The sequence below is a fragment of the Marmota monax genome, unplaced genomic scaffold, assembly GCF_021218885.2.
Source record: "Marmota monax isolate L192 unplaced genomic scaffold, Marmota_monax_Labrador192_F-V1.1 WCK01_AAM20220418_F8-fsc00013, whole genome shotgun sequence".
In the NCBI taxonomy this organism is placed as follows: domain Eukaryota; kingdom Metazoa; phylum Chordata; class Mammalia; order Rodentia; family Sciuridae; genus Marmota; species Marmota monax.
The window spans coordinates 7962212-7988920 of record NW_026692202.1 but is presented as its reverse complement, the minus strand read 5'-3'; the positions used below and the strand labels follow the sequence as shown (position 1 = coordinate 7988920).

At 32.2% G+C, this 26709-nt stretch overlaps 1 protein-coding gene across 3 annotated transcripts in view; it reads left to right on the top strand.

Moving 5' to 3' along the window:
• Grik2 (glutamate ionotropic receptor kainate type subunit 2) overlaps nucleotides 1–26709 on the top strand; it is a 669837-nt gene that overhangs the window by 251845 nt on the left and 391283 nt on the right. For all 3 annotated transcript variants that reach the window (XM_058575396.1, XM_058575405.1, XM_046430718.2), the window contains 2 exons: nucleotides 4685–4738; nucleotides 7881–8054. In XM_058575396.1, the coding sequence (XP_058431379.1) occupies nucleotides 4685–4738; nucleotides 7881–8054 (228 nt within the window). The remainder of the gene's footprint in view (nucleotides 1–4684; nucleotides 4739–7880; nucleotides 8055–26709) is intronic.

Genomic DNA, 26709 nt, shown 5'->3' with positions numbered 1-26709 from the left:
GCTATCTGGAGGATAAACATAGCTTTAACCTTTAATGACAGAATTGGCCTCCTGCCTTCTGTTGGGTATACCCATTATTTTACATTTATTTTATTATATAAACCTGTTTTGTGTGCAAAATGAAGGCAGAACTAAAATAATATTTAAATATACTCAACAGAAAGAAAGTATAACTCGTCAATGAAAAACAGAACAAAGGTAAAATAAGACTATGAAAGTTGCTGGGCACAGTAGTGCACACCTATAATTCCAGCTGTTTAGGAGGCTGAGGCAGGAGTATGGCAAGTTCAAAGCCAGCCTCAGTAGAAACCAAGACAATTCAGTCAGAGTCTGTCTCTAAAATAAAATACAAAATAAGGCTGGGGATGTGGCTCAGTGCCCCTGAGTTCAATCTCTGGTATCCATCCCCCCCCCACACACAAAAAAATTCTATGAAAGTTAAGTGCAACTGGAGTGACATTATCATACAACATTTATGCTTCGAAGACCAGTAACACAGGCAGGCCACATGCATGGTGGCATTTTTTTTTTAAACTTACCTCATCACAGAAAGTATTTGTCTCACATTTGAATGTCAGTTATTTTAGAAACCAATTCAAGAAGAAAACAAATACCTTCCTTTTAGTAAACGTGGCAGTACATTCAATAGGAATCTATTTTATGATTTATGCATTTTTTTTTCTGAGATTCCTTAGCATCAGCTAAGGTTGGAACCTGGAAGATATAATATTTTAGTCAGCTTTTTTGCTGCTGTGACTAAAGGACCCGACCAGACAAGTGTAAAGGAGCAAAGGTTTATTTGGGGTCTCACAATTTCAGAGGTCTCATTCCACTGACAGCAGGCTCCATTCCTTGGGGCCTGAGGTGAGTCAAGACATCATGGTGGAAGAATATGTTGGAGGGAAGCCACTTACCTGGTGATCAGGAAGCAGAAAGAGAGACTCCACTCTTCAGATACAAAATATATACCCCATAGCCACACCCCAATGAACCACTTCCTCCAGCCATCCCACCCCCTGCCTCCAGTTACTACTCAGGTACCTATCAGGGATTCATTTACTGATTAGATTAAGGACACCACCCAATCATTCTTACATTGTCTGACACATGAACTTTTGGGAGATACCACATCTAAACCATAAGAGATAGTATAGGAGTTGAATAGCAGAAATAGATGAGCTGTCAGCTAGTCTGGTCTCATTTAAGAGTAAATGTTAGATGTAGCCAGAAAAAGAGATGGCCTTAATCAAGTTAAACTTGTTGGCTTTTTTGTTTATTTAAATTATCTATTTAAACTAAATGAGCATTACTAAATATCAAGCAACAGTTTGGAGTTTTCTTGTCTGAAAAATTTAAAAGTGAGTGGAGCTTGTGGTTTACTAGATTTTCCTCTGAGGCATGTTGAGTGCACTAATTGGGGCATGCCTCAACAGCAGATGATTCCACCTTTGTCCAGATTTGTCAGAGAATCCCCTAGGGGAGAGTCAAGATGCTCTGAAGTAAAACCTCACAAAGACATCCTATCACAGAGAAAAAAAAAATAGCAATCAGGAAATTCGAAGTCTAGATCAAAAAGTGTGAAATAAAAACCTTTAGACTAGAAAAATGAAAAGCTGATGCAAATAACTACAATAGCAAGAAGTAAAATAAAGTTAAAATAAAGAGATATGTATAGAGACCTGCCCCCTCTTCATTTTAAATCTTGAGCAGTATAAAGTTTGGATATAACCCAAAGAATATGTTGATTGTAAATTATATACCTAGATAACTAAATATGCAATTTTTCATACAATATTTCTAATACTAAATCAGCTTAATTTGGGAGATTTATAATGTTATTTTTATTTTAGAAAAACTAATTGTTGATATTTTTAGGAAAGTGATATATAGAACAACTAATTTTCTGTTGAGGTAATTCATTATTAGTACATAAAGACACACTGATTTTATTTTTTTTAGTGTGTTTTGAGGTATGCATACAATTCATTCAAAAGTAGTAGTGAGACATAATGCTATAAAATTAAAAGAAGATCCAGAGCAAGTTCTTTTGTTATTATTATTATTTTAAACAAATCTTTCAAGACTATATCCCTGTTTTTTGTTTTGTGAGTGAGATTGCAGTAAAGGTACTTAATAAAAAATAACTATCCTCTTCTATTTCTATTATAACTTCTTATAGATCATATATCATAACCCATAACTGATTCTTATTTTCAAGATCAAAGGCTGAGAGAAAGTTAATGAAAGCCACAAACAGACCCCAGGTATCCATTTTAAATTTCTTCTCATGGAGATGAAGAAACTTGTGACCAGTGCAGAATATCCATATCAGAAGCTGGCCACCCCTCTTGCCCACCATCTCTTCAATCCCTTTCTACCCCTGTCACCAAAGCACAATTTCCTAAACAGGTTTGAAATGCCAAGGTTTTCAAATTATCAAGGAAAATGAAAATTTTTAGAATTCATAGGTTCTAAAAATGAATCTAACTGTTTGAGAATATAAAATATGTCATTCTATAAAATGACATAGATTTTAAATGTAAAAGAAGAAAATAAAAATGGAATAGATTGGTTTGGAGCACTTAAAATGAAATTGGAAGACCATTATGAATCAGATCTCAGGTACCTTGTCTGCTGAACCTTGGAATTGGTCTTCAAATTCTGGCCAAGATTTGGACTGAGTCAAACTGTAGTTTTCCAAATATTGTTAGGCTCTGTTGAATTTTATTCAACAGATCCCTTCCCTCAGACCAGCCAGAGACTGGGACCTCACCCAATCCCTTTTTTGTAAGACAGCTTAACTTTTGCCAGCACTAATCATAATTCCTGACTAAAAACAGATTTAATTTTCCACTCTCTACTCCTTGCAGTTAAAGATATAAATTCAGCTGTAATTTTTTAAAAATCTCAAAGCATTTTTTTTTTTTTTTTTTAGGTAGGATAGGTGTGTCCCCAAGGCCTGAAGTCCATGTTTACTCACTATCTTGTGTTCTTAAGCAGTTTATTCATCGTTGTTATATAGTTCTCATTTCATCAACTGTAAAATGGATATAATAGAACCTATTTCATAGGGGGGTTTATGAGGTTTAAATATTCAATATTCTTAGAATAGTACCAAACACATTTTAGGCATCACATGTTGTTTTTTATCCATTTATCTGAGTCACTGTTTCTCTCAGTTATCTTTATTTCTATACCAGTTGAATTGGTAAAGAAGAATCAAAGACAATACTGAGGTATCATAGAGTGGTTATAAAGACGAGAAACCCTCTGCAATTATCCAGCAGAAGCAATCAATGAACACTCTCTGTATAAATAAACCAATGTTTTTATTAACCAATGTTTCTCTCTTTTTAAAAAAGTACTTCATATGTTCCCCCCCCCACACACAAATATCTATCCTTTCTTAACTGAATGGCTTATGTTGTAAAATTACAAATTTTATTCTAGTTAATTGGTAAATACCTACCTATAAGCATTTTATACATAGAACGCAAAAGCTTTGGCTAGGGCTGCTCACTACTAACTAAAAGAGTTTTTGTAGTTAGTAATTTGCGGAAGACTATTATATGCACCTGAGAATATTTATTTCCTTTTAAGACCTCTTCATTCAGTTGACAAATACACTTTCATTTGTCATCACCAAATATTGTCCATTGATAAACTTTTTCAAAGTATCCTCTATTTTCAGAGAGGAAAATTACATAGACATTTCTCATTGGAGGTGGACATTTAGACCCATAAGAACCTTTTCTAAGATTGATAGTCTAAAATTAATAAAGAGAGTGGAAAAGTAAAACAAAACAACAGGTAAACTATTATTAATAATAACAATGTTTCTATAATTATCTGTAATTTTTTAATAATAACAGTGATATATAGTTCCTTCATTAATCTAAAGAAATGTCTCTAAAGTACTAAGAGGAAAAAAATGGCCTTTGACATTGTATTTTGTGACACTTTCTTCCTAATTGAGTAGCACTGTAGTGAAGACACTACAAATATAAGGAACTAAGATGTGCTAATTTCAGGTTTGGGTCAAATTTAATGCTTCCTTTAATATGTAAAGCTATAAGTTTCACAAATGGAAACATTCAACTATTAGCTTTTCTATCAAGAGAATTAGGTCAACAAATGATAAATTGTTTTATTATATATAAGCCCGACAATTGTATATAAAACAACTAGTTCTTTTATAATGTATAAAATGTACACTGTTTCTTTGTAAAATATATTTTTTGAACAAGATATTTGGATGCAACTTATCATTGAAAAGTATACAGGCTACATTGTAAGTTTGTAATTGCCAGTCAAATTGAATAACAAATGGCCTAAAGCACTAAATATTTAGTGGCACATGTAATTCAAATTCAAATTGATTTATTTTCAAATTCTTTAAGGAAATGTATGCTCATTATGAATTAATATTCAATAAATAATTGATTTTTTTCAACTGTTAAAACAAATAAACAAGCAAAATTCCTTTAGTAAACACTAATCATTTTTAACTACTGGGGAAAGGTTTAATTTAATCCAAATTTTGATGTAACATGAATATTGTAGGTTGATTCTTTATCACATTCTACTATTTTGTGCTCATCTATATTACTGCCATAATGTATTTTATGCTAGGTATATCTTCTATATTAATATTTTTATTTATCTTTTTTTTTTTATTTTTTAGGCATTAGCTATGGGAATGATGACAGAATACTACCACTATATCTTTACCACTTTGGTAAGTAATTTATTAAAACACAAAAGTAATGTTCTAAATTTTATTATTATGATTTTTTTAGGAGGAAAAATGTGCTTTTGTGAAGAGGTAATATAATGATTAGCACATTTGTAGTTATAAAATCCACAAGGATTTATAAAAAAGAACTAATAATTTTGGTGGTAGGATATGTTTTCAAAATAATATCATTTCAGGTATCAATTCAAAATATTACATATTTTTATATTGCTTCAGAGGGCTTTCAGAACATAATGGATTTTAAAATTAGTTTGCTGGAAAAAGATCAATGTTTTAGAACACAAATTCTTATGTCATTATCTCAATTCTATTCATTTTTTGAAAATCAGGTTTATTGAAGCTGCCCTTTGAGGAGATTAAATTTTCTATCTTATTTTTACCCATGTTTAGTTTGATTATTTAAAAGTCAATATGGTTTAATTTGCAATTAGAAAATGAAATGTTACCTTTATATTTTGTCTTCACATGTTTTTGCTTGTTATACATGAAAATCTGACTTTACCCTTTAATCAAACTCACTTACTCTTAGCTTTATTTCTTTATTAATCCTCTGTGAAGGAGCTCTCTGTCTCTTTAAGTAATTCTTTCCTGCCCATTTCCAAAATATGAGAGCATTTTAAAATTTGGGTCTCAAAAAAAAAAAAAAAAAAGGCATCTTCATTCTATTTTCTTTTTCCTCTTCAATTACTTTCTTTAGAATTGGTATGTGTTTAGAGTTCCAGTTAACACCTTTGTTCAAATGAGTTCTCAATGTTCATAAGTAATATTCTTAATTATCATATAATATTGAATAGTTCTAACTGTTCTGCCATTAAGATAATTTCAAAATTTGAATCTTAATGTATTGTCCTCCAAATTGATTCCTCTTGATTTCCTTTAAAACTTCATTGTGTCTGACTCCTGCATCCACCACAAACTTCTACTGATTTTTTAAGGGTCTCTAGCATCCATCTTTTCTATTCCCACAGTGACCAGTTTAATCATTGCTTTCTCTGTTGATTCAAGTGTTCCAAATGCTCTTTTTACTTTTGGGAGTCTTGAAGTAACCAGATCAAATTACCAAAATTCAGTTGATTTCCATAGCTTTTCATGATAATAACTCTTCCCTCCAATGGAGATTCTTCATATAGTAGTTTCTATTTTACCAATAAATAGCAAGGATAACCTTACTTTTTATAGCTTGTAAGATACTTAGTGGTTGGTAGGTGAAAAGGAAGGGAAATTCTTCCCTTATCAGTAAATTACATTTTAATGCTGTTGCAACACAACTCTACCAAAGTTATAATATTTTGAGAAAATCAAAAACATCTCTTAATTTGAGAAAGAGAAGGAAACAACTACTTTAACGTAGATATAAATTGGCCTATAATTGAAAGCCCTTTATACTTTTATTCTAACCTAACTTCCCAATTTTCTTTTGCTCTGATTCTTCTTTATGGATTCTCTTTGACAACCAAATGGATCTAGATATGTTTCCTGAATAGATAGATATTACATTTCCCCCCTTTTTTGTCTATTTTCACATGGTCTATGCCATTTTTGTCGGAGTCTGGTCATTACGTAATGGCAGATATAGGGGGAAAAATAAATAATCACCTATCTTGAAGTTTATGGCTGAGACTAACAAGACAAAGGCAACAAACTTATTTAATATAAATTGTATGTGACGTGAAAACATTCAGAAATTAAAACCCAAAGAAACAGAGAAATCTCTCTATTTAAGTGCTTTGGTTTGATGAAGAGTGGACAGCTGTGTAAAAATATGATCGAATAAAAGGGAGATGATACAGTCTCCTGGTAATAAGACGGTGGGCAATTTAGCAAGGCCTGTTTGTTCAAGTTCTTCTGTACTTTCAAGTATTAGTCAGGATCACTCTGCGATGAAGGTTTTGTGACCTACTCTTCAGGAATGTAGGTCAAGAAATTCTTTCATGACACACATCAAGGGAGAAAGGTGTTAGAAAGTCATAGATTGACCTTCCTGCTCTTCAGTTTTCTCAGTTTCCTTCAGTTTAAAGCATTCAGTATTCCAATGCCCCATATTTGGGGGTATGCCCCATCAGAACTCAGATCCTATTTGTTCTGTGAAGTTTTCCCTCACCTTAGAGTTCAAAGTTATCTGTCTTGCTTCTGACTCCTCCAGTACTTATCATTTCTTTTCTTTTGCACCTTAGCATATTACCATGCACTATTTACTTACAGTTTGAATACATCTTATTTCCTCAGAGTATCAACATTAAGTATTGAAAAAAACTGAAGACTCCTTACTTTTATTTTTTTTTCAGCACAGAGCACAATTCAGGCAATGCCAGTTCCACTGAATTGTATTCTTGTTATCCAGCCTGTGTAGCTGTGTAAGTCCCAGGCAAGCTGTGCAGAGGTCCAGTGGCATTTGTCTCGCCTTGGTTCCAATATTGTCCAGAAAATCTGATGCCAACTAGAAAGAGGGCAGTAGTCCCACATGCTGTGTGTTCTCATGATGACTTCCAAGTCCCTTGATAGCTGTGGCCTTATAACTCCTGGGAAAGTAAAGGGCAAAACAAGAGCATTCACTCTATGTGGACTGAAGAGGGCAACAGAAGCAGGGCTCCTTATGGTGAGGTCCTCAGAAGGACATGAGACAAAGGAAGCACAAGATTTCTACAACCAACAATCTAATAATTCTTAACTTCTTTACTTGCCTTTCTTATACTTATTATTACTTAGAAATATCATTTCATGATCTGCTTCTTAAAAACAAAAAAACAAAATCCCAGACAAAACAGAACCAACAAATGATAGTAACTACATAAGCAAGCAAGGCATAAACAAAATTAGTTTAAAGTAAAACATGATCGCATAAAAAATAAAGGCAAGCTGTCCTTAATGTGGAGAAAAAACGTCTTGCAAGTCTTAAAAATAAATTATAAAAGTGAAGTATATATACATGTTTATGTACAGAGTACGTGTATTTGTATCATCAAAACATGAGCGCAATCTATTTAAACGTTGGTCATTTGTGATATTTAATGCCACTTGAGACACAATGGTCTTAAATATTCTAAGGGAAGCAAGAATAAATGACTATTTCAATATATGCTTGTGAATGCATTCTATTAATAACAGAAAGAAATTTGTCTTTCAGGACCTATTTGCTCTTGATGTAGAGCCCTACCGATACAGTGGTGTTAATATGACAGGGTTCAGAATATTAAATACAGAAAACACCCAAGTCTCTTCCATCATTGAAAAGTGGTCAATGGAACGGTTGCAAGCACCTCCAAAACCTGACTCAGGTTTGCTGGATGGATTTATGACGGTATGAATAACCATTTTAAGTTTGCATGTTTCTAAATAGTATTGCATAAGTTATTAAATTTTCTGGATTCAAATTTCAGTTTTATTGATAATGAAGGGATGATATCAGAGCTACTCACTGCCAATAATTTTATTGACAATTTTCTAAATCACTTTTAAGCATTGCAACTATCATTTAGATATTACAATGTGAGATTGTTGCTTAAATTAATTAATGCCATATAGAGAACAAATGAGAGAATGAATCAGTATGAAAGTGTTGAATATTCTTTTTATCATACCTATCAATATAATTTCTCTTCATCATTATGTTTTTAGATAGCTGGTGCTATATAAGTAACTTGCATTATATACAAATCTGCCCTGTGCTTACTCATTCTTTGAGACTCAGGATTAACCAATATTCACATTTGTCACTTTCAAGTTCTGGTTTAAAAATAGAAAATGTATACGTGTATAAAGTATAAAGAAGAGCTCAATATTATTTAAATTTACTTGTTTATATAATACTTCCAATGAAAACTAATGTAAGTCACATAATACTTTAATAATTTCTAATAGCTATATTAAAAACATACTGCTTAAACACAGGTTAAAAAAAATCATGTGTATAATTTGTTTTACTTGAATTACAATACCAAAAATACTGTTCTTTAATCAGGTGATCAAAATTAAAACCATGATAAGATAGTTTTCCCAAGTATTTTTTTTTTTTTTTTTAAATATTGTGAATGGGGTGTTTTTCCTCATTTCCGTTTCAGAAGTTTTGTCGCTGATATACAGAAATGTCTTTGATTTATGCGTGTTGATTTTATATCCTGCCACTTTGCTGAATTCATTTATTAGTTCTGGTAGTTTCTTTGTAGACCCTTTTGGGTCTTTTAGGTATAGAATCATGTCATCCGAAAATACTGATAACCTAAGTTCTTCTTTTCCTATTTTTATGCCTGTAATTTCTTTTGTCTGTCTAATTGCTCTGGCCAGTGTTTCGAGAACTATATTGAATAGAAGTGGTGATAGAGGGCGAGGGCATCCCTGTCTTGTTCCAGATTATAGAGGGAATGCCTTCAATTTTTCTCCATTCAGAATGATGCTAGCCTGGGGCTTAGCATAGATAGCTTTTACAATGTTGAGGTAAGTTCCTGTTATCCCTAGTTTTTCTAATGTTTTGAACATAAAGGGATGCTGTACTTTGTTGAATGCTTTTTCTGTGTCTATCGAGATGATCATATGGTTCTTATCTTTGAGTCTATTGATGTGGTGAATAACATTTATTGATTTCCGTATATTGAACCATCCTTGCATCCCAGGGATGACCTACTTGATCCTGGTGCACGATTTTTTTGATGTGTTTTTGTATCCGATTCGCCAGAATTTTATTGAGGATTTTTGCATCTAGGTTCATTAGAGATATTGGTCTATAGTTTTCTTTCTTTGAGGTGTCTTTGTCTGGTTTCGGGATCAGGGTGATGTTGGCCTCATAGAATGAATTTGGAAGAGCTCCCTCTTTTTCTATTTCCTGAAATAACTTGAAAAGTATTGGTATTAATTCTTCTTTAAAGGTTTTGTAAAACTCCGCTGTATACCCATCTGGTCCTGGGCTATTCTTGGTTGGTAGTCTTTTGATTGCTTCTTCTATTTCATTCGTTGATATTGGTCTGTTCAAATTGTGTGTATCCTCCTGACTCAGTCTGGGCAAATCATATGACTTAAGAAATTTATTGATATCTTCACTATCTTCTATTTTATTGGAATATAGGGTTTCAAAATAATTTCTAATTGTCCTCTGTATTTCTGTAGCATCTGTTATGATATTGCCTTTTTCATCCCGTATGTTAGTAATTTGAGTTCTCCTCATTACCATGGCTAAGGGTCTGTCGATCTTATTTATTTTTTCGAAGAACCAACTTTTAGTTTTGTCAATTTTTTCAATAGTTTCTTTTGTTTCAATTTCATTGATTTCTGCTCTGATTTTAATTATTTCTTGCCTTCTGCTACATTTGCTGTTGTTTTGCTCTTCCTTTTCTAGGGCTTTGAGATGAAGTGTGAGCTCATTTATTTGTTGTTTCTTTCTTTTTTTGAGGAATGACCTCCAGGTGATGAATTTCCCTCTTAAAACCGCTTTCATTGTGTCCCATAGATTCTGATATGTTGTGTCTGTATTTTCATTTTAAAAATTTATGAATGTCTACCATTTTAAAAATTTATGAATGTCTGCTATATCTCATTAAATCCATTTTCTATAGATCAACTGATTGCTACAATTTATGAAATAGCTCCACCTTTGGGCAGTATTTACATTTCATAGGTCATTGTCACCTGCTTTTAGAAATATTAGTCTAACTTGAAACTTTACAAATGTAAAATTCTCTGTTCTTGTATCTGGAAAATCTTTATGATTGTCATTTTTTTTTCATTTAATTGCTTCAATCAGAGCTTCAAAGAATGTTTGTAAGAATGGAAAGTTGTTTTTTCTCTTTAAAAGGAAATCGAGTAAATTGAGTACCTTCATATAGACACTATGAAGAAAAAATGACACCAACTTTTGGATGGAAAAACAAAACAAAACAAAACAAACAAATAAAAATCCCAGACTTTGGTTTTCTTTTAATCAAAAAAAAACAATCTTCTAGGATTTGAAAATATTTTATATCCATCTTAATTTTTAAAGAAATAATATAAGAGGGGGAATTTAACTTCTTTATTTATAAAGAGATTGTTAACTACTTCTAGGAATTTGGTCTTCAGTCTAGGAGATATCTTATGGTTTATATCATGGGTTCACAAAATACATATACGATGGTGTGAGGGGGAAGGGAAGAAAAAAAATAGAGAGATAAGTGTCACAGTAGAATGGTAGACAATAGGGATGGGAGGGGAGGGGAGGCGGGAGAGGGAGGGCAGCAGAATACAACTGACACTAGGATTGCTGTATGTATACACATGGATGTATAACCAATGTGATCCTACAATCTGTACATGTGGAAAAATGACAATTCATATCCTATTTGAATCAAATGTATGATATGTCAAGATCATTGTATTGTATTGAATAACTAATAAAAAAATAAAGTACAAAAAAAATTTTCCTCCAAAGTATTCCCATATTTAAAATGAGATACAGTTTAGAAGAATTCCAAACTTGTTTTACTAGTTTAAAGGTCTTGAATCAAACTTTTGAAACTTAATACAATGTTGTTTTTTTTTTTAAATTTAAAATGTATATTATCCTTCAAATGGTTATTATAATCCTGTGCACAGTGATTTAGCTTTCTTTATAATTCTTTAATTTTGTAATGGGTATCATCACTTCTATTCAAAAACTATTATTGCTTGGTCTTAGTAAAACTAAGTCAATAAACATCATGACAATCTTAACACTTTCATATTCTGAGAATTTTACTAGTTTCTCCAAGGCTTAGTGCTCTTCTTTATATATAAAAAAAATCATAAACAACAATCCAGTGTTACTTTGGTACTGAACCTTTACATGAGTTCTATGAGTCTATATGTCACCCTCTGAAGTGAAGTATTCCCTAACTTGTAATAACTTGCAGATTAATGAAAGACATGTTCATTTTGACATAATCTATTAAAAGACAAAAGTTATGAGGAAAAGTGTACTAATTGCTTGTTCAGGGAGATAGAACCATTTAGAGAGACTTAAACTTCAGAAGATGGAAAAGGAGATACAATGTTAGGAGGAATACATGTTTGGGTTCTATCTTTCTAGTCAGGAATCTATTCTCCCTCTGTTCTGCTCTTTTACAATTGCAGATGATTTTGTGGTAGTAAATGAATGATAGTATAAAAATGGAATGCTAGGAAAATCAGCTTTTTTCTAGGCATTGTATTTGGATCACAAATTTTTAGAATTTTCAGTATAACAGTTTTCCCTTTGGTATAGTCATAAATGCTTCTCAAGTGGCATACACACACACACACACACACACACAAAAGTTCTTACATAAAGCTCTTATGAGATAATGTTTATGTTTTTAAAAATATGTTTATCAGTGTATTATAGTTAAGAATAATATTCAAGTTCATTTTGACATAATTTATATGCACAGAATATAATTTGCTCCATATCAGTTTCTAGTACTTCCTCTTTCACTACCTCCCTTACTGTATGTTTTCATCTGATTTATTTCAAAATGTAAAGATTCCACTAGAAAACTTACGTGAGAACATGTCTTTTAAAACGAATGGGCTCAAAAGAAGTATTATGAACACTTTTTGAATAATACTGCTTATCTAAAAATGTGTACCAGCTATTGTTTATTTTTTTGTATAATCACAGCATCAAAACCAAAATACTTTGGAAGTAGTCTTGAGGTTGATCACTAAGATAAAAACTTCTTCTAAAATGGATGCTGCTTAATTATATTTTTACAGTTTTCCTCTTGAAAAATATGATGATTTCAAAATATATTTATTATGAAACATTATATAAATGATATAATGAGTATACATGCAATCTTTTCATTTTATAACATTAATTCTTAACTAAAATACTATATGATTTTTTTTTATAAAGATAAAACCAACATGAGATCTTTTTAATATATTGACATGTTTATGCCTTGCATGAGTATTCTGGGTTTTTTCCATTTATCATTGTATTATAAGCATTTTCAAAAAATTATTATATGTTTAGGAAGAGAAATCAATAGGCTATTTCTACTATGAATGGATGCGGAAATTAGAAAGAATTTAGTTAGAAAAGACAGAAAAGGAATTATAGCCTGGAAATATGGCTTTGGCAACATTTCCTTCACTCAATTTATGAAATCTCAGTGTTTATGTATTTCTTGTTCTTTTCTTTCTCCATATGGCTCCATAAAGAAATGGGATTATCAGCAAAGTTCCTAGTGATTGGAGTAAGACCTATTATTATCAGTATCATAGTCATTTGCCACTATGTAAGATCATAGTGCCTAGACTTTCACAACCTTTCTTCATGTTTGAGCTATAAAAGGAAGCTGTGAATTGGATTCATAAAAGTTAAGATTTTAATTGATCCTTGAAATAACTGTCGATCAGCTAAATGACTACTGAATATAAGACATTTCTCTGACAATTATAGTTTCTCCTTATATTGGCTTTGGGCTTCATATTAAAGGTATTGATACTGATTAGCTTGATACAGTTTTAATCTTCACTTGGTATAAACCCAAACAAAGAACCAATTTCTACAGTATACCCACACTCTATCTATTTAATGAAGCCCAACATCCTTTCTTCATACACGGGCCCTATGTTTACCTATATCCCCTTTTCCCATTTCCTCTAGGCCTACACACTGCTATTCCATCAGTACTCTAAATTTCCCACACAAGTCCTTATTTTAAAACAATTTTTGTACTGTTTATCTTCTATTAAATGTTCACATCTTTTTATGCTTCTGGAGGTGCAGAAGTTCTTTTCTGTGAGCATTTTCACTGTTCTTTAGTTTATAATCTGATGACATTACTCCCCATCCTCTATCTAGACACCATTTTTCTCCTTTCAGCAATCACTCTTGGTTGAAAATTTAGTTTTTGAACCCATTAGGGCTTTATGATGGTTATATTTATTGTTGATATATTGAGTTAAAGCAATCTCAACTCAAAAGGACCAAATCAAGTATAAACACCTCAAAGTACATTTTAAACAGTCTAGCTGTAACCCTAAAATCCTTCCTGGTGATCCCAATATTCCTCTGCATATTAATTTTAACATGCTGTATTCTGTCCCATGTCTTAATTATTATCATATTATGCTTTCTTGTGATGATAAGAATTATCATGCATATTCATGTATAATATAAATTTATGACATAAGTAAATAACTGTGTCATTTGGATTGCCACAGAGAAATTAATGTTTTAGTAATTTAAACTCTAGATGTCAGCAGCTATTTCCATTTTCTTTTTTCTAAACAGTCATCAATTCTACTGTCAATTCTACTATGTCAATATCTCTTTTAACTGCATTCTTCTTTTTATCCACGGAGCTATGTCTTAGTTAAAAAACCAGTGGAATTTCTTCTGGCTGTTGTGAGTCTTCTTACTGAATTCCCACTCCTAACATCTCTCTCCTACTCTCTAGTGTTATCTTTCCAGAATTTTGCCCATGGTTCCTCATCATTTATCAGGTGAAATTTGAGCTCATCTTACAAGCCTCCAAGGCCCTCCATGGATTGTGTTTCTGCCTCTTTGTTGAGTCTCATATTTGCTTATTTCCTGTTTCAGTAAGTTTGTGTCTCACCCTTAACATGTCATCTCTCATTTTTCATCACCTGTGTTTAGCACAATATGTTCTCATTTTCTGAATGACTCACCCCTGTTTAAATACAGGACAGGTTCCTGCTTATACTCTGATTTTTGGATTATCTGTTATCTTTTCTGTGAATTTTCTCTAAGTCCTCTAGGCACTTTATGTGGTCCTACCTTTGAGCTCCTTAAGTATAACTACATAGAGATTTAAAGCTGGTGATGTTTTTCACTTTCACTTTCCTTTTTCAATAGATGGTAAACTCTTTTGAGGCAAGAACTAGATAGTGTTGCTTTTGAAGGCCCTGCACCTAGTTTTGTGACTGGTGCAAAGTAGATGCTAATAATAAAAGAGTGATTGCTTGATTGAGTAGATATGCGTGTTGATTGATTTTAATCATATTACATCTGATTTCTAATCACTAGACCCTCTCACTTCCCCAAATATAATCTGGAGAGTTTTTTTATTTACCTACTTACACTTTATTATCAGGATATCTAATCATTTGGAAGATGCAAATAAATTAGTCTCAATTTTTTTGAAAAAAACCCTTAAAAAGTGAAAACTTAAAAATGATTTTGATGAAATAGTAAGTTTAGTGACTTAAAGGGTTCTCATTCTCTTTTACAAAGGAAGAATGTTTGTAAGAAAGGTAAATATGTGTTTAAATTCTAACGCTCTCCTGACAATTACATCACAGACCAAAGTCCAGAATTTTAAAAGTTTCTTTCATCATTTGTTTATCTTAAATTAAAGATAAATATCTCCCATACACAACTCAGCAGAGGTTTGCTCCTCTACTAAAGGGTCATACATTATTTTGTTACTATACAAAGATTTACCTTCATGAAAGTCAATGAAAACAGAACTACAGAGAGATCTAATGACCAGGAAGGCTTCCATTACGGCTAGAACTGCAAACCTGCTCCTGCTATTGTAACTCTCTTTCACCAATTAAAATAAGAATGAATACACAGTTCTGCCATAAAATGGATCAAACTAACTCACTATTTTATTTATTTTTAAGTGAAATCTCCTAATTCTTATTGTAAATATTAACTCATCTTAATTTTACAGATTAATGGGTTTCACTGTGATCTTTCTGTACATGCATATATCATGTTTTACTCAGAGCCACCCTTTCCCTTTATACTCTTTTGCTTTCTCTTTCCACTCACCAATCTCATTCCTATTCCTAATGGTTTCTCATCTCCTTTCAGATTTTTATTTATTTATTTATTTATTAGATCCCACATATGAGAGAAGACATGATATTTGTCTTTCTGTTTCTGGCTTATTTCACTTAACATGATGCCTTCTGTCTCCTCTATTTCCTTGCAAATGGCATGATTTCATTCTTCTTAGTGGCTGAATAATATTCCATTCTGTAGAGATACTGCACTCATTTGTTCACATGCATCAAGGCTGAATCCATAGCTTGGCTATTGTGAACAGTGTCACAATAAAGATAGGTATGCAGGTATCTCATTTGTGTGCTGACTTGATTTCCTTTGGTTACACATCCAGGAAGATATAGCTAATTGTATGTAGTCCTATTTCCAATATTTTTTTTTAGGAACCTCCATTCTGTTTTCCAAAGTGTCCATTAGTTGACCTTCCCACAAAGAGTGTACAGAGCTTCCTTTTTCTCTATATTTTTATAAGCATTTATTACTTTTTGTTATTTTGTTGTTGGTAGTGGTGGATTTTTTTTTTTTTTTTGGTGTGTGTGTGTGTGTGTGTGTGTTGGGGTAATATTTATTCTGACAGGTGAGGTGGAAATTCAAGGCAGATTTTATTTGGATTTCCTGATGAGAAAATATGTTGAGAATTTTTCATATTTTCATAGATCATTTGTACTTTTTGAAAAGCATCTGTCAGGTCATTTTCCCACTTTGATTGGATTATGTATTTTTTCAATGTTGAACATTTGATGTTCTTTATATATTAATTTCTTTGTAAACCTTAGTCAGATGAATAGCTGACAAAGATTTCTTCCTGTTCTGTTTGATGTTTCCTCACTCTGTTGATTGTTTCCTGTGCTGTGCAGCAGCTTTTTCATTTGATGTAATCCCACTTATCAAATTTTATTAGCTATTGGACTTCTAGTCAGTATACAACTCACTATTATATAATCAACAAGTTCATTGTATCGAATATGATACTAAAATACCAAAAAATAACTAAAAATATAGCAAAGTAATGAGCTAAATACCCTCTCTTTGATCAATTTTAATTGTTGTTATGTTGAACATAGCATTCAGGATTGGAAACCAAGCTCTCAGGTTTCGGTGATGTATATAATATTGCTATTTCTTGACAAAACTGGAGAATTGACAATATTGGAGGTAGTTTATGTCTTTCTGATTGCATTTCACATCTTTGTAGCCCTAAAATTATATTCAAACTTTAATTGATGCTTTTCCCCCAGTTTTTTATTTCTTTACTCTCATTCCCTTTCTTCCTTTGAATGCATGTTAAAAATCCCATTTTCATAATATTTTGTGATAGCAAAGGATAGACATATGTTAATAAGCAAAGTTTCAACACATAGTAGAATTATAGAACTAATTGCTTTTATTTGGTGTTTAAGAATTGAAGAAGCCCTCCTTTCACAAGTTAGAATGAGATCCAATTGGGCAATGGCAGAACAGTGGGTTTTGAGATGTGGGAACAAGAAGATAGAGCCATGGAAAAAGAGCCCATTAGTTGACATCATGTTACTTCGGGTTCCTCCCCTGACTCAAGGGTAAAGCACAAGGCATTTCTTTATTATGCTCACTCAGGATTGAAGAAATATTTTGTTTTCAGGAAAAATTTAGTCTCTTTGGTGCTGTAGCTACTTCCTTAAAGTTTCAGTTTGATTATGTTGCACTTAGCATTAGTGACTCCATTTGGTTTGGTCTGATTTGTTAGGACCTAGTACAGGAGCTCAGTTCAAATCAATGATCTCACATAATTAACACCGGCAGCATATTTGCCAGGGATTTGCCTAACTTCTTACCATTTTGTTGAAAAATGTGTAACATTTGACAATACTTATTAACATAAATATATAACTGCTAGTTTTATTCTTGTCATTTTCTTAATAAATGAATATTTATTAAGAATAAACATGTGGGTCCATAATATAATCAAATATGGCAGAAATATTTGTATAAGTTTTTAGAGTATGTAGTGAAGTCACAAACATACTGCTTATTACATTTATATATGATGGATTTAATGAATGGTAAAAGGACACTGAGTATATAGATGAATAACAGAATAACATTGTTTCTTCATTTTGTATAACAATCTTCTATTATGTTGCAAATAAGGTCTGAATATAATTATGATGACCTAAAAACCTCCATTGTTCCATTAACATAGAACATTCTATCTGATTATATTTGCTTATTGTGACATTGAATAATCAGCATTTATCTAAAGTTGATAAAGACATGAAATCTCAATTTTAAGTAATTGTTCCTTACATGAAAAATGGCAGTTGCAGGGAAGCATTACCTTCATAGACATATTTTTAGGACAATTTTAAAACTTTTTGCTTGTTAAAGACAGGCTGAATCAAATGCTTTTTTCCTCTCCTCCCTGAAGAGCAAAAATTCTCTTTGAAGTATTGATATAGTATTGTACAATACAAACTTGTAAAGGATAAATACATATTTGCTTACAGTTTTCCTTAGCTTCTTATTTTATATTTAAAGCATAGGGGAGGAAAAAACTTTGCTCATCTTATGTTTGTTGACTAGAGCCCTATAAAGTATACCAACAAAAGGCAAACTGACAAGAGTTATACAACAGAAGTCCACTAATGGGTGCATTCATTCATACACATCAGAGAACTCTGAGATGAGTGACTGCAAAGAGTAGTTTCAACTTGGATTTACATATCATTCACGTAGATAATACTTTGTGGAAAAGTGACAAGACAAAAGAAAAAGCACTAAACTTTTTAGAGGTTTATGGGTTTAAGGTGGCAAACTGTGAGAAGGTATATATATATAAAGCTAAAACAACGTTAATAAACTTTGTGATATGAGTTCATCGGCTGGTAGGTAGATAGTTTACTAAACCCTACTATTTATTACTCATATAGATTACATTTATAAATAGAGGTCTGAATCCCATTTCCAAGTGTTGGTCATGTGGTTATTTTAGCCATGTTTGTTAGTTAACTTCTTTGAGCCTTACTTGTAAGATCAAAATAATACATTTCGGTAAGTTGTCCTGAAAGTGACTCCATTTGGTTTGGTCTGATTTGTTAGAACCTAGTACAGGAGCTAGTCAAAAGAAATAATGAATTTAAAATGTTGGAAAATTACTGTTTCTTAATAATTATTTTTATTGTTACTTTTCTTATAACTCCAATGCTTTATAAATATAGCACAAGTTTTGACACAATGCTATAGTTCAATTAGTCCATTCATCACTTCAGCAGTCAGTGTGTGTGTGTGTGTGTGTGTTGTGTGTTTGTGTATTGTTGAATGGTTGATTGAAATAGACCTTAAGAGGCTTTTATACAGAATCTACTTAGAAGTTGAAATCTAGTAGTCTTCTTTAAAAATGAGCCCATTCACAATGATTTGAAGCATGCTATTAGAATGATATATCTCTATTTAACAGATACTTAAGTCTAGTTAGAAGTTTCTAAAAAAGTTATGTGCCATTTATTTCCTCTTAATGTCAAGTCATTTTTTTGCTAGGGTAAGAAGATGGCTTATTGGGCACAGAATTAAAGAATGGATTTTCATTTCATTTATTTTTATACCTGTTATGGAAGACTGTTAAGTATGTTCTACTTCCATCTTAGAGCAAGAACTTTATAATCAGAATGTAACTACAGAAACCAAGGTCTGCTTCTTATTTCCTGCGTAAATTCTCTTAACTTTATAATAGCACTAATCTTCAGTTACCTTGTCTATTTAAGGGAAATAGCAATGCCTACACTGTAGTATCAATATTAAGATCAAATACATAGCATTTATATTTCTCAAGACAGTAAATCCTTCATAAATGGTATCCATTCTCTTCAAGGCAAATGTCATCTCTCTATACTTTTAGTGAAAGTTGTGTTTCAGAGGAAAATTCATTATTGTTAAAGAGTCTTGATGCCCTGTTTGTACAAATATGATAACTAAACATGTATACAGCTGCATGAATACTACCTTTTAAAAACATCTAAGCCAGGGTAGTTGCTTTTTTTAATGCTCTGACTGAAACTGTGAGAATGAATATGAATCATAACTAGTTTAGATATCAAGTTGTTTTGTTTATTTCATGACAATGGCATCTAAGTAATTATATTTACATTAGAAATATAATTTTTATGAAGTGTGGCTTATGCAGTTTTATGATGTAAAGGCCTAAGAAATGGTCAGTGATCTATTTTGATGCGTTAATTTCCAAGATAGGCTTATCCAATACTCTTTAAATCCACATTAATAAATCAAAAGAATATTTCAGACAAAACGAAATGAAGAGTTTTAGGGTGAATTTGCCTAAGGGATATTAGGAATTCTCTTGCTTTATTATGCAGAGAGGAAATATTATGTTGATCTTTCATTTGCCTTTCTAAAAGAACTCATAAATATTTTATTCATTAATCTTCAGAATACCCTGTGACCAAATTGAACCAGAAGGGGAAAGTAAAGTTATTAAACAGACACAGATATTGAAATGGTACCAAATAAATCCTTTATTAAAAAAAAAATTTCTATGCATTGTTATTCATTCACTCATTCCCCAAAGGTTAATTGACCTCATACTATATGAAATGTGTGGTATTATATCACGTGATGGATAAGAAAAAAAAATTTATATTACATGATGTTTGCACCTGAATAATTATCAATTTAGTAAATGAAGAAAAGTTCACACATAATAAGGAATGTATGTAAAAAATAGTGCATTTATGTAAGGGTTTACCCACTTTTTGTTTACTATGTAATTATAACTTCATATATAAAGACATGGCTTGATAATGTAACATGCCAAAATAACAGGAAGAATATTTCTCTTCATTTGTAGTTGCCTCACTGGACATACTTAAACATACACTTTCCTGGGATAAGTCCAAGAAACTCAGAAACTTGATCAGGTTGGTCAGGTCAGTTGATGGAACCACAATAGGAATAATAATAAATATAATAATAATAATAATAATGATAATAATAACAATAATAATAATTCAGATGTGTTCTATTAAAAATAAACAATTTCCTAGGGACTACTAGGTTTGAAGCAATCCGAAAGGTACTACTGTGGTCCTGGAGCTAGTAACAGTCCTGGTGTCCTGGCATACTGAAAACATGGCAGCTAAATCCATCCATGCTTTTATTGCCTTAATTGTTGGAGACCGTTTTTGCCAATTTTCATTCTATGTCTTGTCTGGTCACTTGTCTCTGGAACCAAAGTTTCAATTTACTCAAACTGGCCCATTCCAGCTACTTTTCCAGTTCATAGTTAACTAACTCTTTAGTGTATGTAAGAAAAGCAACACTTAACTGAGTCAGGAGCCCTAAATAGTCACATACTATATCCAGACCAACCCTTGCCCAAGACTGACTTTCAGGCCTGTCTAGACCGTGTCCTCTCTCAGTTTGCACTTAAGTAGCCCTTAGTCTCTCAGAGGTATTTGGAATTAGGATCTTGATTGTTTTTCTCCTAGGAGTTTCCTTGTTCCTTTTGCACATTTATCTACTTTCCCCCCCACCAACTTCCAAGAACCTGGTGCTAAGGAGAAGAGACAGAGCAGTCTCTGTAAAACCGCATGTGTAGTTGCAGTGACCACCAGGGAAATGACACAGAGTTGGCTTTCATCTACTTAATTTTTTTTCTTCTTTTTTAAAAGTCACTTGATGAATCAACTAAGAACAGAAAAACTATATTCCAAGATAATTTGAAGTTTTTATCTTTTGTCATAAAACTCAATTGATAATTTTTTCTTGTTATGATTATTTCAACATCACCAAGTACTGAACGCCTGTTCTAAAAATGCTGTAATTTGGTGTGATTGGGAAAGGAATTTGAACACAAAATAGAATTTTGATAAGAATAGAGAGCATAAAGGTCATTTTGGTAAAAGATAATGGAAAGCTATTGGAATTCTTAGGAGAGTGCAATAAAATTGATAATTATCATTTATCACTCTTTGCTAAACACTATGCCATTTGTAATTGTTATAAAAAGATAAAGCAAGTGCCTTATGCCAACCATAGTTTTTAAAATAGTTCTGTAAAATGCATTATTTCACTTTTCAGGTGATGAAACTTGAAAAAAAAATGTTTAGTTTGTTCTCCGAGGGCATCAGTCAGAAAGCTGAGCATGAAGTTCAGGCCTTTCTGTCTTGATAACTCATGCTCTTCCTGTTCCACTCTCCTCTCAGAAAGGCTCATCTGGTGACTGGAAACAGATGTAGCAGACACATTGCAGCAGGGGGGCAGGAAACTGTAATTCAAGTCTAAAGTAATAAGGACTTATATAGAGCAGAGGGGGCTCAAAGGAATGATTGAAGGGGAAGACTTTTGAAGTGGGAAGGAGAACAGAAGACAAAAGAGGCTTTTGAGGTTTTTCAGCTGAGGGGACTAGGAGGACTCCAGTGTTTTTAATAGAAATGGGGCTGTCTGGAGAAACAAGTGGCAGGAGAAGATGACATTGATTGTAGACATGAAGAATTCTAGATGATTGTAATACCCAAAGGAAGAAGGCTAGCACAAAAAGTTGGTAGCTGGAATATTGTTTTTCATGGCAATAGTTTTTACTGTTGCTTTTTTTTATTTGTTTGCTTTGGAAATGTGGAAAACATTATAGATTCCTATGGGCATATATTTAAAATCCTGCACAGAAAAACACCTAGCTTACCTGTTGGGCCACTAGTTCTAAACCCTGAAAATGAGAAAATATAAGTTATGTTTAAAGTCAGTAAAAAAAAAATTACTACATCTTTTGGTGCTTTTGTTTCTCAATAGTCATGCAAGAGTAGACAGAAGATTCATACCACTTGTTCTTGGATCTGGGAAATAATGCCTTGAAAGAAGAGGCATTAATTTGAATTCTGATCCTGGCTTACAAGCAAAATAATACTCTTGGGCTGGGGATGTGGCTCAAGCGGTAGCGCGCTCACCTGGCATGCGTGTGGCCCAGGTTCGATCCTCAGCACCACATACAAAGATGTTGTGTCCACCGAAAACTAAAAAATAAATATTAAAAAGTTCTCTCTCTCTCTCTCTCTCTCTCTCTCTCTCTCTCTCTCTCTCTCTCTCTCTAAAAAATAAATAAATAAAAAATAATACTCTTGCTAAATATTGCCTTTGAAATCAATTTCTTAAACTCCATTCTCAGCCTTTAAATATTTGTTCATCTTTCCAATCATTTACTTTATCAAAGGGAAAAAAGAAATGAATGTGATAAATTAAAGCATGATAATGCCTTTAAAAATGAACTTCTCTAACCTCTAAGGCAAGTTCACATAAATTCAATAGTCAAAATTCAGCCATAGTTGTCTAGATTTGAGAAGCTGATAGAATCATTTTATTTTAAGTAAAATTTGGAGAAATCAAAATCCTAATAAGGCAAATACAGGTATTACTCACTTTTAAAAACACTATTTTGCTGTGCTATTTTTTATTTTTAATGTTTAACATTATTTGAATGTTATTGCATAGGTTATACATAGTGCAGAAAATTGAAAATGACAGAAATATGTAGAAGGAAATTAAAATTTTCTATTTATTAACACTGAGAGAAATCATTAATCAGAGAGAATGATAATTACCACTTTAAGGACCAGTGTAAGCTCTCTTAATCTACCTTCTCTTAACCAATTTATGAAAGTAACTGAAGCTCTATATCCATTAGTTAAAATATGGCAATCAATGTTCACAAAATATTGAATAACCGCCTCTAAGAGGCTACTCTTTCAGGTCCTGTATACCCCTGTATTGGGTATTTTTAATACATGTCAGCAGTGTTTTTTTCATAACTAGTTTATGCTTTCTGTACTTAGTAATTACACCATTAATTTAAGCATCATATAAAATAGTGAAATAAAAAAGCAAAAACAGGAAATTGTTTCAATGAAAACTAAGATGTTCCTGTTGGGAAAACTTGATAAAGCTAACGCATTTAAAATATTCATATTCGAGTGGAATCAAAACAATCTTAAATGATATATTCTGCAAATAGACTGCTTCCTTAACTGTCTCTCCATTTCCATTTCACTTAAAAGAAACTGAGGCTGGAAATCATAGATAATCTAGCATGCTTGGAGCTTATGCAAAATAGAATAGAATTTCAATCACTCATGAAAAAAGTCTTGGCTCTACGGATGAATTTATAGTTAGATATTTTATACAAATATTATATGCTTTTACAAACCATCTTATATTAATGGTCAAGTATTACCTTTGATTGCTTTGGAAAAGAGAACATCTATGCATTTATTTCTATAAAATTCTCTGTGTCCTTATATATAATTCATTTAAAATAAGATCATATTATATACACAGTTTACTTCTTGTTATTTCTACCTCAAAGATATTGTAACTAAGCAAGAGACCATTGAATGCTTTCATCTATTTATAAACTATTAGGATTCTGTCAATAGCTAAAATAAATAGTATTATAAATTTTATTTTATATATGTGTGAATGTAAGAATATGGATTTTCATATAATTTTTTCTCTTTCTGAGCATTCATGTTATCAATTTTTCAATTTGAAATACTTTTAAAAATTTTTCTTTTAATATTTGTCTCTTTTTTATGGTAGCAGTGTTACTTTAAAAATAGAAATATCTGAAGTGTACATATTTTGAGTGTTGGCTGAAATCAAAGAAAACATAAAATTTGATAAAATGTATCAAAAATTATGTAAAATAAAATTAGTGATCACTAACACAGCTTAATCTGCTTTTTAAATATGCTATCATTAAGTGACTGCATCATTTATAATGGCCATAAAATAACGAAGTATGATAAAATATTTTGCATACCAATTAATTCCTCCATCAACTTTTTTTGTGTATGTGTGTGTGGGAGGGTGTCTGGTACTGATGATTGAACCCACAGTCTCGCACTTACTAGGCTAGCACTCTTTACTGAGCCCTTTTTTGGATTTAATTTGAGGCTTAATCTCACTAAGTTGCCCAGCTTGGCTTTGAACTTGTGATCTTCCTGCCTTAGCCTCCTGAATAGCTGGGATTATAGTCAGATACCTCAGCACTTGCTTTTCACACTATGTTGTTTTTGTTTCTTTGGTGAGTTATTTTAAAAAATTCTTCAAGAAGTATGATTAAAATATCAACAATGTAGAAAATACATAAGGAGATGTGCAGAATTCTACTCTTATTGTTGGCATTATGTTCAATATTTTGCCTTCATCAAAACATACTCACAAGAACAGTGCTGGATACTGTGATCTTTAGAAATTGTGTATTGCCCTATATATAACTCAGCCACAAATCAATGAGTATGCTTCAGGCTTTGATTTTTGTTTTTAGTTTAGAGATGAACACCATGAGGACATCATCCAGAGAGTGATTTATCACATTTTATTTCAGATCTCTTGTAGTAAAACCTGAATTTTCTAGTCCTTGTTCTACCGCACACATCATTATGCATATAATATTTGAAAAAATAAACAATTTTAATATAGAAGTGAATATTAAGCAATGCATGATTGAATTAAATTGAGGTAGCTACCACCTCATTCTGAAAACATAATACCACCTGAAGACACATCTGTGCATATTTGTTATTTAAACTTTTATTTTCTCTCATTGTTGCATATTTTTAAATGTACACCTATATGCTATTGCAAACATCAATTACTTTTTAATTTTAGAATTAAATATAGATCAGATATTGTATTTGTTTTGGTCCTCCATGAAGCAAATGCCAAGAAGAGGTTAAATACATATGAGAGATTTATTGGGCAGGTATTCCTTTGAAGGATAAAGAAGAGGAAGTCAGGCAGAGAATTTTCAAACTAACATTCCACTCTGAAACTTGTGGAAAGATGGAAGGGAAGATAGGATTGGATAGAAGAGACTCAGACTGCAATGCAAAAATTCTTAGCTAGGTAGATGGGGATTCCTGGAAACAGACCTTCCCACTATAGGGATATTGCATCAGGAAGAATGGTGTGCTTCTTGCTAGTCAGCCAAACTCAGTCTTTGACTGGTAGTAGTTCTGCAGAAATATGGCCTTTGAATACAGTGGGGATGCAAAGGTGCACAAGAAGAAGCTACAGGCTTTTAATCAGTTATAATCCCTTCCTTAGTTTAGAAGAAAAGTTTGAACAGAACATCTTCATAGTTTTCACACATAACATCTTGGGCCTTTTAGTGAAGTTGTTGTTGAGAGGATATGGATTTTGTTTTTTTATTATTATTTATTTTTATTTAACTTTTGTTTGTTTGTTTTTATACTGGGAATTGAACCCAGGGTCACTATACCACGGAGTTAAGTACCTATCCACCTCCACACTTTTAAATTTTGAGACAGGGTTTTGTTAGGTTGCTGAGGATCTCCTTAAGTTGCTGAGGCTGGCCTTAAATTTACCATGCTCCTGCATTAGCCCCCTGAGTTGCTGGATTTACAGGAACACCACTATGCCCTGTTAGATTGTCTTTCTTAATTTTATTAGTTAAAATTCTCACTCTTCATTGGTGATTATGTTTTATAACTGCTGATTATGTGAGAGATTAAGGATGGGTTGTATAACTGCACCATAGGCTCTAGCTTTTTAAAAAGGAAAAATTAAATAAAATCTTAAAACATATATCCTGATTATGGAACAGTATAGGCTTGTGTGTGTTTGTAAATGAATGAGCACATATTTTAATTTTTCACATAATACTACTAAAAAATTCAGCTGGGCGTGGTGGCAATCCTGGTGGCTCTGGAGGTAGGAGGATCGCAAGTTCAAAGCTAGCCTCAGCAATGGCGAGGAACATACATATATATTTATCTGCCAATCAACCTACCCAGTTTTCTCTAGTAAGTATAGCAAAAAATGCTTTAAAGTTCAAGGAAGGAAGATTTCCATTAAATAAATATTTAGAGACCCTGTCTCTAAATAAAATACAAAATACAGCTGGGGATGTGGCTCAGTGGCTGAGTGCCCCTGAGTTTAATCCTGGTGCAAAAAAAAAAAAAGAAAGAAAGAAAGAAAGAAATCCAAAATTATAAAAGGGCTATTATATATCAGTGAGGAATGCTAACAGTGTTGAGCTAAATGGAAAGAAAAACACGTGAGTAAGCATGGAAAATGTATAACCAGATGACAAATTACACATGTTTAACGACTAAGTGTGTTGAGAATAGCCAAGTGACATGCACATACATTTCATTTTTAAAGAACTGGGCTAAAATTCTTAAAATAAAACTATGCATGA